Source organism: Rhamphochromis sp. 'chilingali' (assembly GCF_963969265.1).
Source record: "Rhamphochromis sp. 'chilingali' genome assembly, chromosome: 11".
Classification (NCBI taxonomy): Eukaryota; Metazoa; Chordata; class Actinopteri; order Cichliformes; family Cichlidae; genus Rhamphochromis; species Rhamphochromis sp. 'chilingali'.
Genome location: NC_137938.1, coordinates 32,562,465 through 32,576,065, shown reverse-complemented (window position 1 = coordinate 32,576,065; position 13,601 = coordinate 32,562,465). Strand labels below are relative to the sequence as shown.

At 37.3% G+C, this 13,601-nt stretch overlaps 1 protein-coding gene across 1 annotated transcript; it reads right to left on the bottom strand.

Moving 5' to 3' along the window:
- On the bottom strand, window positions 1-11,656 carry LOC308405387 (uncharacterized protein). The gene is made up of 6 exons (XM_080895995.1): window positions 11,355-11,656; window positions 10,412-10,697; window positions 9,676-9,830; window positions 6,831-7,113; window positions 6,278-6,408; window positions 1-1,175 (listed from the first exon to the last, which is right to left on the bottom strand). Exons 1-6 carry the CDS (start codon window positions 11,416-11,418, stop codon window positions 1,162-1,164), a joined length of 933 nt encoding a protein of 310 aa, XP_080752121.1. The 5' UTR covers window positions 11,419-11,656; the 3' UTR covers window positions 1-1,161.
- Between the last annotated feature and the right edge of the window lie 1,945 nt (window positions 11,657-13,601).

The window sequence follows — 13,601 nt, the reverse complement described above, 5'->3', positions numbered from 1 at the left end:
ATCGTAAGGTAGACCCTACAATAACACATACAGCGAAAAAACCCAACAATCATATGACCCCCTATGGGCAAGCACTTTGGCAACAGTGGGAAGGAAAAACTCCCTTTTAACAGGAAGAAACCTCCAGCAGAACCAGGCTCAGGGAGGGGCGGGGCCATCTGCTGCGAGCAGTTGGGGTGAGAGAAGGAAGACAGGATAAAGACATGCTGTGGAAGAGAGACAGAGAATAATAACAAGTGTGATTCAGCAGAGAGGTCTATAAACACATGTTTAGTGAGAAAGGTGACTAAAAAAGAAATACTCAATGCATCATGGGAATCCCCCAGCAGTCTACACCTATTGCAGCATAACTAAGGGAGGATTCAGTGTCACCTGGTCCAGCCCCAACTATATGCTTTAGCAAAAATAGAATAGAATTCAACTTTATTGTCATTGCACATGTCACGAGTACAAGGCAACGAAATGCAGTTTGCATCCATCCAGAAGTGTGTTAGCTATGATATAGATATATTACAAAATATATAAAAGGAATATAAAAGGAATCTTTTAAGCCTAGTCTTAAAAGTAGAGATAGTGTCTGTCTCCCGAATCCAAACAGGAAGTTGGTTCCACAGAAGAGGGGCCTGAAAACTGAAGGCTCTGCCTCCCATTCTACTTTTAAATACTCTAGGAACAACAAGTAAAGCCTGCAGTGCAAGAGCGAAGTGCTCTAATGGGGTGATATGGTACTATAAGGTCAAGATACGATGGGGCCTGATTATTTAAGACCTTGTATGTGAGGAGCAGGATTTTGAATTCAATTCTGGATTTAACAGGAAGCCAATGAAGGGAAGCCAAAACAGGAGAAATATGCTCTCTCTTTCTAGTCCCTTTCACCTCACACAAAGTCAGGTATTCATGTCTTCCAGGGACGACTGTTAACATAGCGACCATCCATTTCATGTCTCCTATTACTCTGGAATTCTTGAACTGGAAGTGTTGGGAAGGTTACTTTTAAAACGTATTCCACTACAGATTACAGAATACATCCCCCAAAATGTAGTTTGTAACTTATTCTGTTGAGTTACTCAATGTGAGTTGCTTGTTTCTTGTGTGACTGCAGAATGCCTCTCACAGATGTCGTTATGATTCCCATCTATGGCATTATAAGCGATGCCAAATTCATAGAGCACAAACTGCAAAACAACAAATGTATAAAAATAATTACACCTCGATGTTTGTCAGTAATCACAATTAGGTTACTACATTCAGTAAAATGTTTAAATTTCATTTATTTATAGAAAAGCAATTGACAGCAGCAGCTGCTTTACAGTATGGAACGCCAGGACTGCCATAATGAATTAATTAAATACACCATTAAATAATTAATTAAATGTGGCAATAATTAATTAAAATAGGAAATAATTAAATAAATATTTTTGACAAATTTAATTAATCATTTTGGCACAGTTGACTCCTTCAGGTCTCACCATGAAATAATTTTATCTGTCAACCTCACCCATCAAACCCAGTGGGCGGGGTTAACGCTGATCGAGTCAAAACAATTGCTTTGGCCTGGTGGCCGTTGTTTTTAGAAGGCGTTACTGCACGCCAACAACCAGCATGTGGAAACTAACAGAACTGAAATTTTAAAAACCCTGTTTGTGTGCCACCAAATACCATTTTAATATTTTTTAGCCAAGAATGTAGTGGTTTAATCTTCAGATATCTGGTCAGTTTGTCAAGGTAGAGCCTCTTTGCAAAAGTGTTTCGATGATTTCGGAGATGTCTGCCCAGCCCAGTCTCACGGCAAAGCGTGGGATAGACCCGCTCGCTTCGCAAGCAATCGAGCTGTTATTACAACCGACAAAGCGCAGGCCCCGGTACACAGCTGTAATAACCCCCAGTGTACACTGACTTCATTTACTGAGGTTATATTTATCGGGTTTTTATTTCCTGATGTTCTTATGTGTCATACATGTTTCAGTCGCCAATTCTGAATTATAACTAACATTAAAAATATGTTTAAGGAGGAGAGAGAGCAAATAAATTCGATTAACAGCTGATCTTTGGGTTTTTGTTCAGTAATAGGCGTGGCCTGTGTATAAATGCATAAAAGAAATAACGTTGGTGTTTCCGTCATGTAGTAACTGCTGACTTTAACTGTACAAAGGTTGTTCGACACTATGACACACATACAGACTTTATGATGTTCGACTAATATTTTTATTGTGAATATTAATCATGAGGGTAAACGGCCCTGTACACCACGGAGCGAGGTCAGCATATCCACGATATCTTCAGCTCTCTAAGTTAACACAGAGTTTCCCAGCTGACCACTCTAATGGTCATCTACGAGTAATTCACGGGTCATATCAATATGATTTTACAGAAAATCATCCTTATTACTGCCAACTATTCCAGAGACATGAAAATCTACAGCATAAAGAACACAAAAATATAGCAGTCTAACACAACACTGTAACAGAGATGAACGCTCAGTTTGTCTCAGATCAAAGTGGAATGAATGTGATTGGTTGAACAGGTGTTGTGATCTGTGTTATCTGCATTTTCATCAGCAGCAGATTAGAATAACAGTTATACATTTAATAAATCACCAAATTAATACACGCAAGAAACAATCAAACCTATGCTGACAATTTGAGTTTGTATTCCCTCAGCTGCAGACTCGCTGCTGTTTAAATGTTTGAGAGCAAAGATTAGATATAAAACGTCAAACATAGACTAAGGCAGGGGTAGGCAACCTTTCTGATGATGAGTGCCATTTAAATTTTCCTCAGAAGCCAGTGTGCCATATGAGTGCATTAGCAATAAATTTAATAACGCTCTATATTAACAGTTACACACTATATAGAACCACTTTATAGAATTATATTTGTTCGCAGATGTTGGCAGCTATCAGCGAATAGTTATCAGCTATTTTGAAACAAAAAAAAGACACTCTTTATCCATAACAGCAAATGAACTGTACAACAGAAAATACAAATGCTATTTATGGTCTCCTCACAACAATGATAAGTAAAAAAAACTGGGCCAATATGGCATATTTGTTAATACAGAGACCAACAGGTCTCCGAGTGTCCAGCATTCAGACGGCTACCTGAGGACACTCTTCATGTGAGAGAAAATCTGCTCACACAGACATGTAGAGCCAAATACTGTCAATAAGGCCTCTGCAATGTTCTGAAGACAGTTAAACTTGTCAGGTAGTGATGTCCAGCAGGTGAACATGCAGCTCCATGAACACGCACAGCTGTGGATTCCAGCTGCTTCGATGTCGCATTAACTGGCATTAAGACAAATCTAGCTGCTCATTAAAGATTTCTGGTTTGATCAGAAAATAACACATTGGTCCATACACCTGAAAGTCTCAAAAATGCATTGTGAATTCTGTCTCGTGTATTTCCATGGTGCTGATGCTGTGCTGAGCGGACAGATCCTGAAGCTTTTGAAGTGTCGGAATGTGGAAAGCTAACAACGTCCCTCTCACCAGTAGGCTAAGTTATTTTTAGCCAATTACAAGTTGAATCTGGTAGTTGGGGTTGTTAGCTAAGATACCGTCATTAAGAAGAGGCACAACTAATGTGTCTATGCGAGCTGATATGCAATGTACATCGCTGGCCCGGCCATTTATTTTTTAATGCACCTTCTCAGATTAATTCACTGCATGTCGTGCCCAGGAATGGACTGGGACAAAAAAAACAGCCCGGGCATTTTGACTAGAGACCGGCCCACCAGGTATTAAAGCCATTAAGCCTTTGAATGAAAACAGACGCTGTTGTGACAGTGATGTACACTGTCTTGTTGGTATATGTATGATTTCTATACATTTTATGTCAGATAAAAACTTGTAAGCTTCAGATAATTATTTAATAACAGCCAGACATTTTAAATGAGAATAAGAAAGTATTTCTTTGTGCCCCCCTTTCCCTGTTAATGCCCTACCTGGCCCCCCTGGCAAAACTTTGCTAGACCCGCCCCTGCACAGTTACCAGCTGTCAGCTACTTAGAAAAGGATCCTGGTGTTATTTGTCTCTCAGAAACAGTTCATAACTTCCCTTCAACTCATTCATGTCACCTAAAAGGTAAACCTGTTTCTCCATCACCTGTTCAGCTCTGATGATTCAGTAAGGACATCTCCTGGTCTCATCTTCATGTTTCCCTCTCACCAGATAACCAAACCGACATCATGACCAGCAGCTTTTACGGCTGTGGCTCCAGCAAACATCAGCTGATACTAGAAATTAATATTAAATAAATTCTAACAACAACAACGTGCTGCTGTTGTTTAGTGCAACATCCGGCGGTTTCCTCTTTCTGGCGCAAAGTGGGAGATAAACAAACAAGAGAGAAAAACCGATCAGCTGATCATTGATCAGTTTCATGATTGAAGTAGCAACAGGAGAGGGAGGAGGAGAGAATGAGAGAAGAAGCAGCAGCTGTGCAGCAAAGACAGAATAACTCCAGCTTTGTGTCTTTTTTTCCATTCTAGCTGAAGTACGGGACAAACTGTGTTCCTTTTCAGCTCAATACGAAACGCATAATATTTTCTCTGAATGCGGGAGGATTCCGTCTTTTTACGGGAGGGTTGGCAACTCTACTAACTAACCTTAAAGTTCGCTACAACAATGCTGATGAAAACTCCGTCATGCTAGCTAGTACACAGTATGAGTTATTATAACTGACTGTAAAAAGTCAGCACAACGAAAATAAACTAAACTTGGTTTATATCTGACCCAGATAGACTGCAGGTCATAACTTCTTACCTGAAGTTCAGTTCACCTGACACTCGGACCGGCGGCCGCCTCGGGGCTCTCCTCCTCCTGTCTCCCCTGCTGGCCTCCACCACTTGCTAATGTTACTGAATCTGTGGAAGCTCCGCAATAGCCACCACCAAACAACTGAGTTATTTTTACACATCTCCCAGCATCTGGCCAATCCACCACCTTTCAGTGTTTATACCGTTATGGAAAAACAAAAACAAAAAAAGATCGGCCCATAAAAACGAAAAATCACATCGGCCCACCGGTGGCCAGTCCAGCTATGACCAGGCGGAAAGAGACGATGTTCGGTGAAAACGAGAATCTGTGAATGCAACATGTGGAACACGGATAGTGGAATATGTGAACAAACCGGTTAACGTAACCCCCCCCCGCCCCCTCAAAAAAACAAAAACAAACCAAACAAAAAGAAAAACAGTTAAGCTGGATCACCGGGGCTGTGAGCTCGGTACACTGCATGCTGACTGTTAGCAGAGCTAGTGACATCTCTGAAAACATCTGAGCACTTTTGCAAACATGTTCTATGTTGACAACCTGACCAGACGTGAAGATTATGCCACTACATTCGCGGCTAAAACACTGTTAAAAGTGTAGTTGGTGACAAAAGAACGGGGTATTTTAAAACTTTACACCACCACCACCATTGCTGCCTGTGATTTGAAATACATTCTGGGATATCTGGCTGCCCCAAGTCCACACAAGCAATCGATTATCTAGGATCGACCTGTCTTGACTTAACTTTGCACGGCAACCAATCAAATGTTAGAGAAGCTGCAGTGGCACCGTTAACCCCGCCCACTTAGTTTGATGGGTGAGGCTGACAGATAAAATGATTTCAAGGCCGGACATGAAGGGGACAAAAAGTGCCAAAACGAATTAAATAAATAAATCATTAAATAATTAATTAAAACTGTCAATAATTATTTAAATGTGTTATTAATTAATTAAATATGTCAATAATGAATTAAATGTGTCAATAATTAATCAAATGTGTCAATAATTAACTAATTAAATGTGTTGTAAACATTTATCTAATTAATTATTGCCACGTTTAATTAATTATTACCACATTTAATTAATTATTTAATGGTGTATTTAATTAATTCATTATGGCAGTCCTGGCGTTCCATATTACGGTGCTTTAGATTGTAAGGTAAAAACCATGATAAAGAGAAAACTTCAAACAAAAAAACTTTTACGTTCTTACAATATAAATATTATATTGTACGAACGTGATAATTATGTATATTGTAATAACGTGATATTATGTTGTTCAAACGTGAAAAGTATATTGTTAGAACAATAAAGTTTTCACGTTATAACGTAATATAGCTCTATTTTTCTTTTGGGTGGCAGGTCTATGCTTCCGTACCCTATGAATTTGGGAAAACATTTTCGAGTTACTGTGTATCTAAAACTGTAAGAGAAACCTTGCACAGTTATTCTTCACAAGCTTTACAGCTAATCGAGGACAGAGCCATACACTTCCACCTCACACAGAGTCAGGTATTCATGTCTTCCAGGGATGACTATGTTAACATAGCGGCCATCCATCCCCATCCCGTCACTTGCGTTACAGTGGAACTCTTGAATGGAACCTCCTGGGATGCTTGAGATCACAGCACACCTGGCAGAAGAAGCAGAGATTATTTGGTTAACCCAAGACGTTTACCAGGACGTTTCACATTGGATTCTTCACTTGGCAGTGTGGAACTGCAAAATTTGACAACCCCAAAGGTGATATTGGGCAAATTAAGTCAGATAAGGTTCTTGCTTTCTATGAGTGGAATCACAGAAATTTTTGTTCATACTCATTTTCTGTTTGGATTTTGGTATTTTCCTTTAAGAGGACTAATATTCTTTACCTCATTTATTTGGACTCCCACATTAACCTGAATATGGTTCACATTTATGATTTGTATTTTATCAACACACTGCTGTACAATAAATTTGCTCTCATCAGTTTTGGAAGATGCAAATGTCCCTATAGTTCCAGTTTGTAATTAATTTAATTTCTATTAAAGTTGCAGTTTTTAGTGTGCATTGTACCTGGGATTATAGTTGCCATTGTTTTCAAGAGAATCTCCGATGCGAATCTCGGCTCCATTTAGTCGTTCTGGGAGAGAATCTATTACATTCAGTACCTTAACAGAAAAAACTTTATGGGTTTTGCGCAGATCGAGTCGCCACCAGGGACTGAAGTCAGGTTTGGTATGAGTGCATGATGCCCCACCCCATATGCCGTTATAATTTCCATCTATGGCATTATAGGCAATACCAATTGTATAGAGTGAGGACTGTGAGGCTTTTCCTTGAAGTGCAAGATTTTCTCCTGCAAAAGAACAAATTCATGAAAAAAAAATTAAACATTGATGTCTTGTCAATAATCATGTTTCGGCGTCAAGAAATGCATTAGATTCAATTACATTTTTCAATTCAGTTTTATCTATAGAGAAACATTTACTTTAAAATTATTTTTATTATAAGGTAAAAAGTCTAAAATACCCGAGATAAAACCCCAACAATCAGGTGATCCAACATAAGAAAACACTTGTCAACGGTGGGAAAGAAGAACTCTCTCTTCATACAAAGAGACTCTGCACAGAACCAGGCTCAGGGAGGTCATTCCATCTGCCTTCACTGGTTACACCTACCAGCCACCAAGGAGGCATCCAAGTCAGATGCCAAACCACCTTAACTGACTCCTTTTCATGTGGAGGAGTAGCGACTTTACGTTTAGCCCCTCTCAAATGAGCTCCACACTGTATAACTAAGGCTGACCCCAGGTACCCCACAGAGGAAGCTCTTCGTATCTGCAGTTTGATTGTTCTGATCACTACCCAAAGCTCGTGGCCATGGGTGAGGGTTTGGGCATATATTTACCAGTAAATCTAGAGCCTTCCTTTCAAGCTCATCTATGTTTTCATTAGAATCGAAGATTGCAGCTTTCACTTTATTGCTAGAGCCACACCACTTGTCCAGTTTGGGTCTGGAGTGCACACACAGCTTCCCCTCTAACCTGCCTAACACTTTTCCCAGGATGATTTTAATTCAAATCAGCTTTAATTACATAGCCACAATTCATAATAATAGTAATCACAATATCTCAGTGTGCTTTATATTGTAGAGTAAACCCCCTACAGTATCAGAGAGAGAATCACAGCAGTCATACAAGCCCCTTTGAGCAAGCCTTGGTGAACGTGGGAAGGAAAAAAAACACCCTTTTAACAGGAAGAAACCACTGGCAGAACAAGGCTCAGTGCTGCAAATGGTTGTAATGGAGGACCTTTCATCCAGTCTTGAAAACATACCTGTAGTTTAAGAAACCAATTTGTATCATCTGGTTCCAAACATAAATATAACTGCACAGCAGTGAAAATATATATGCTCTGACTTCTGATAACAATCCCTAATTGAACTTTTCTGTGAGCGAAAAACTGTTTACTTGTTTATATGAACAGTTTAGGATAACTATTGAATTGAATCTTTATTATGAACATGTTTAAAAAAAAGTGTAACAACAGAGAAATAAAAAGAGACAAACAAAGCATTACAAAAGGAAAACAAACCAACTACAACTACAAAAAACTTTCATGTTCAAAAAGAAGTAAGCCTAAACTTATTTAATCCCTCCCCCCTTCCCACTACCTAGTAATCAATAGACTTCTCCTTTTCTTCCTGTTTAAAATTTCAACACATTGTATTCACATATAAGATAAGATAAGATAAGATAAGATAAGATAAGATAAGATAAGATAAGATAAGATAGAACTTTATTAATCCCTCGGGTGGGTTCCTCTGGGAAATTCGACTTCCAAAAAGCACAGCAACGACCGAAGTTACAGTTACAGAATTGTTATATATATATATATATATATATATATATATATACAAATATATATATATATATATATATATATATATATATATATATATATATATATATATATATATATATATATATATATATACAAATATAAATAAAATATACAAAGGGGATAAATAGAATAAATAGGAATAAAAAATAAAAATACAAGTGAATTGCACATTTCAAGTATTGAGTCTATTGCACTGTTGACTATTTACAAAAAGTATTGCACAAGGTATTGTACAGTGAGGTGAAGAGGCACTATATTGTACATATATTGTATTCTAGGAAATATGAAGTTACTTTTGTAAAATGTTTTATTCAGAGTTATCAAATGCTGCAGTGACGTCTAGCAATACACAAGTACAGAGATGAACCCAATCCCAGAGACAATAAAAAGATCATTGGTAACCTTTGCTAGTCCTTTCTATGCTTTGCTGAATTATGAACCTTTTCTTTTTCCTTTTTAGGCTGGACAAGAAAGCTGGAATAAGTAAAGGCTTCTGAATTAATGATTTAATTACTTCCACCTTAAAAGCCTTTAGCCTCTTAATACAGATTAACTGATCATATTTAAAATCAAAGCACTGATTAATGATAAGAGTTCTTTGTAGGAATGTGGACTAGTAGATATATTGATAGTGTGGATAAAGGCGTTACTGAAGTTAGTTCAGAGAAATCAATAGGAAGCAAGCAGTCTAAATAAATATCAGCAGTTACATAAATAAAAGAAAAAACATTTCTTTTAATTTATTTTAAATAAAAGAAAATTCATGAAGCAAACTCTTTGTCGTCATGGTTACAGTGATGAACACTAATGACGTGCTGGCTTTGCAGCTTTTTTTAGGAAATAAAGTACTGGGTGTTTTTTTTTCACGTTTCTATTTGAAATTGTTTAAACTTTATTGCACTTCATATATCTATTGTTAAACTGCTTTAATATCAGCTTGAAACTCTGGATACCGGAGTTTGGCAATATAGCTGCATACCGTGCACATTTACTCATGTAGTAGTTCAAATTCTCACCAGTTGGAGCGTGATATCCGTAGACTTCCACTTCACAGAGTGCGAGGATCCTTTCTGAACCAGGAAGAGTCAAAGTTACATAACGCCCCTCCACACGACCAGCGAAATTCACAGTGTAGGATTTGCCTGCACCAACTTCAGAAATTTTTCCAACCCTAACAAGAAATGTGTGAGAAAATACAATTTACCATGGCAGCAAATATCAGAACATATGATAGTCAGCGTGATCATTTTTAATTAGTTAAATTTGCTGGTAGCTCCAGAGCCACAGACATGGCACAGAGAGGAGATTGGAGTGAGTGAATAGGCCTTTAAGACAGGTGCCTGCTGTACTCTCAGTTTTCATACTGGTATTTCTTTTTTTTCTTTTTTTTTAAACTGTAAGCACTCCATAACTATAGCACAATACTCACAGAGTCATTGGCACTTCTTTCACTTTATTCTTCTTGTGTTGTGCTGACAAAATTGACAAAAACTGTAACTTAATATTCTCTATTTCAATATATAATGGAATGATTTAATATAGGAATCTATTGTAGGGAGTGCCAATAAAAAGAATATGGGCATCTAACAATGTCAGTCCTACAGCAACCTCTCCTGTTGCCGTTCAGGAAAACAGCAATAAACAAACACTGCAAAGGTAAAAATGAGTAAAATGCCAAAACAGGATAACCAGAACAAAAGACAAAGAATCACAGTGTTGTTGGTAATTCCTTATTGCTCTATATTTACTAACTTTGGGTTATTTAAGCCATCATTATTCAAAGAGTTGCCTATGTAGATCTCCAGCCCGTTGAGCTCTTCATGACAGCAGTCTCCTCTGTTGGTGATGGTGATGGAAGTGACAATGTAGGACTCAAGCAAGTCCACTCTCCACCAGGGGTCAGTCTGTTGATCGGTGTGCGAGCATGATCCATGGCGAAGGTCAGAATCACGGTTTCCATCAATTGCAGCGTAGGCAGCCGACAATACCGTACTCATACAGGTTGACTGGGTTGCTTTGCCACGCAGGGCCACATTTTCTGGCAATAGCATAATGCAAATGAAAGATATCATGAAAGGACATGCATTCAAGCAAGCAGCTGAAAATGAGCACCCATCCAAATGTACCTCATTTAGTTACTTCCTCACGTAGTTAGCTTGATAACTCTGTTTACAGTAATACAGTGACTGTAGTATATGAACATATTTGGATAGGCATATTTGGTAGAGATGCAAAATATCAACAAACACAACTGCTGGTTAGTTTGCTTAGTCAGCAAAGTCTACCCATGATTCAAAATGATTACATAGGATGCTGAACTTGGTGAGCCAAAAGAATGGTTCGAAAGAAAGTTCTTACTGTAGAAACTAAAAAACTGACTCCTTCATGTGTTTTTTGGAAGTATTATTGTCTTACATGTTATGTAAGACACTGATGTTGCTGGATGCATTACTTACATAATGCATCCAGCTCTAAACAAAAACTGCAGCAACTGCAAATAACGTAACACATTACACTCTGTTAAGTTTCTGTTATACTTCTTCACTCTCTATCTCTACCTGATGATAAACTCATTGCCTCTTATTAATAATAAGAGGCAATGAGTTTATCATTGTCATTTTCACATCACTATCTTTTACATATATCTACTTTTCCTTAAAAAAAAAGAGTCCATATATACCCAGATCATACTTACGATAGGTGCATGCTGAGGACATTCCCAGGAGAAGGAGCAAAACCAGTGATGGAATGTGTTTCATTGTTGCTACTGTTCACACTGAGAAATACATTCGGGAAACGTGCTTGAATTCACCCCAACTTGCATATTTTTTAAACTCTAAACTAAATTTAAACAAAAATAAAACACATTTATGTGAAGTAAAAACAAACAGTGGCCCTCTTAACCCCCTTAGAGAATATTTTACGTCTTTAAATGAAAACTACATACCTTATAATCAGATGAGGAGCTGCTGTTAAGGATTGTTACTTATATTCACATCCAACCAGGGCACATGAGCTTTGTTTATCAATAACCCACCGAGGACTTTGTCCTTTTACTTGTAGAGATAAGGCTCATTTCAGTTACCAAACAAAATAGGGTATTGGGAGCTTCTGATGTTTTTGTAAAAAAGTATTGGTAAATGCAGGCTAGCTCTAAGGTTTATGGTACCATGCGTATTAAAACTTAAAAAGAAAAAGTGAAAAATAGAAAAACTGGCAAGAATAATAAAAACAAGAGGAAAAACATTTCTCAAAAAAGTTAAATGGGTTTCATATACTCAAGTCAATCTCAAGTGGGTTAAATCCAAAAGTAAATCCGACCCCAACCTTAGTAATGAACTGACTCGCTTCTGGTTTATTCAGTTTTCAACAAATATAAGCAAAATCTGAAACGTTATGCTGAATATGCCACACTATTGTAATTTTTTCTCATTTATAGGGCCGTGCTAATGTGCTTGGAGCAAAAAAAGAGCTCCTGTTCCACTCCCTGTGATTCGTGTACAGGTTTTTCTGTTGAATATAAAGGATTTTGCTCACTAATCTACCAGATATTTATCAGCTGGGGTTTGAAATTCCCAGTACCGGTATCATAAAGTGCCGTTATCAGCTCAGCTGGGATTTAAACAGTACACCCCTTTTACTGGGCACGTGACACATTTTTTATCTCTTGTGCTCGATTAAACTTGTGAAGGGTTTTAACAAGCTACTTTTTTTAACTAGTGGATTTAATTAGACTAGAGATTAGAGAATTAGAGAAAAGTAGAATGTAGTGTAGAGTGTAGTGTTCAACCAAAAACAAATAAAGTAAATCAATAAAAAATAAAATAAAATAAAATAATCATTTCACCACTTTTTGGAAACACTTTCTTAACTTTTAGATTATATGTTAATGTACTTTATTTACAAGAAGTAAACCTATGTGAAGACAGCTTTATTCTCTTATTCTTGAACAGACATAGATAGATACTGAAATCTACATGTTATTGAGGTTTTATTTACATCACGGTGTAGTCATGTAAACTTGCTCCACCTCCTGGCTCTGTACAGACACAGGCACAAACTAAGCTGAAAAGAGTCTTGTATTACCTGACAAAAAATAATCTCTCTTGAGGTTAAATCTGGCCAAAGCTGGTAGGCAAAAAAAAAAAAGTGTCACCACAAGATGGCGCCATCCTGACTGCTGCTCACAAATAGTCAACTTTGTCTATCAAATTACATGACAATAGTTAATTTATATTGCACCATAAAATAGCTTTGAAAAGTAAAAGTGCTAATTTAGTACATATAACCCCCCCCCCCCCCCTCCAAAAAAGTAAGACTGAACTCTCATATAAGTCTCATATTATGTTTGAGTAGTTAAAGCAGAAAAAAAAATCTGTAAGCAACACCAAAAAAAATTTAAATTGTGTTTTGTTACTATAATGTGGCTACTTGGATCTTGTTGGCAAAAACACATTCACTGGATTATAAAAGTTCATACGAAGATTCAAGGTACCGTCCCTACACACTGCTCCCCGGGCGCCTGCTTAGTGGGCTGCCCACTGCTTCACTGAGTGAATGGGTCAAATGCAGAGAAAAACAAGTAATTTCCCCATGGGGATCAATAAAGTATCCATTATCATTATCATTATTATTATCAAATCTGTATGTTGCAGGAAAAAGTATCAAACCACATGAGAACAACAGACAAGAGTAATATAATAATAATGATGATAATCAAATGAATGAATACATTTTAGACATTAATCTTAGATTAAAAAAACAAACATTACTTGTAATGGCTATTATTAAGTTATTATATCAACCCGGTCCCATTTTTAAATTTTTTTTAATTTTACATACCATGGCCCCAATACGCCATCTTACTTTTAACATAAACTAACTTCAAAAAAAAAAAAAAGGAGGAACCTTCTCAGGTGCCTACATTTCCCATGGACCATCT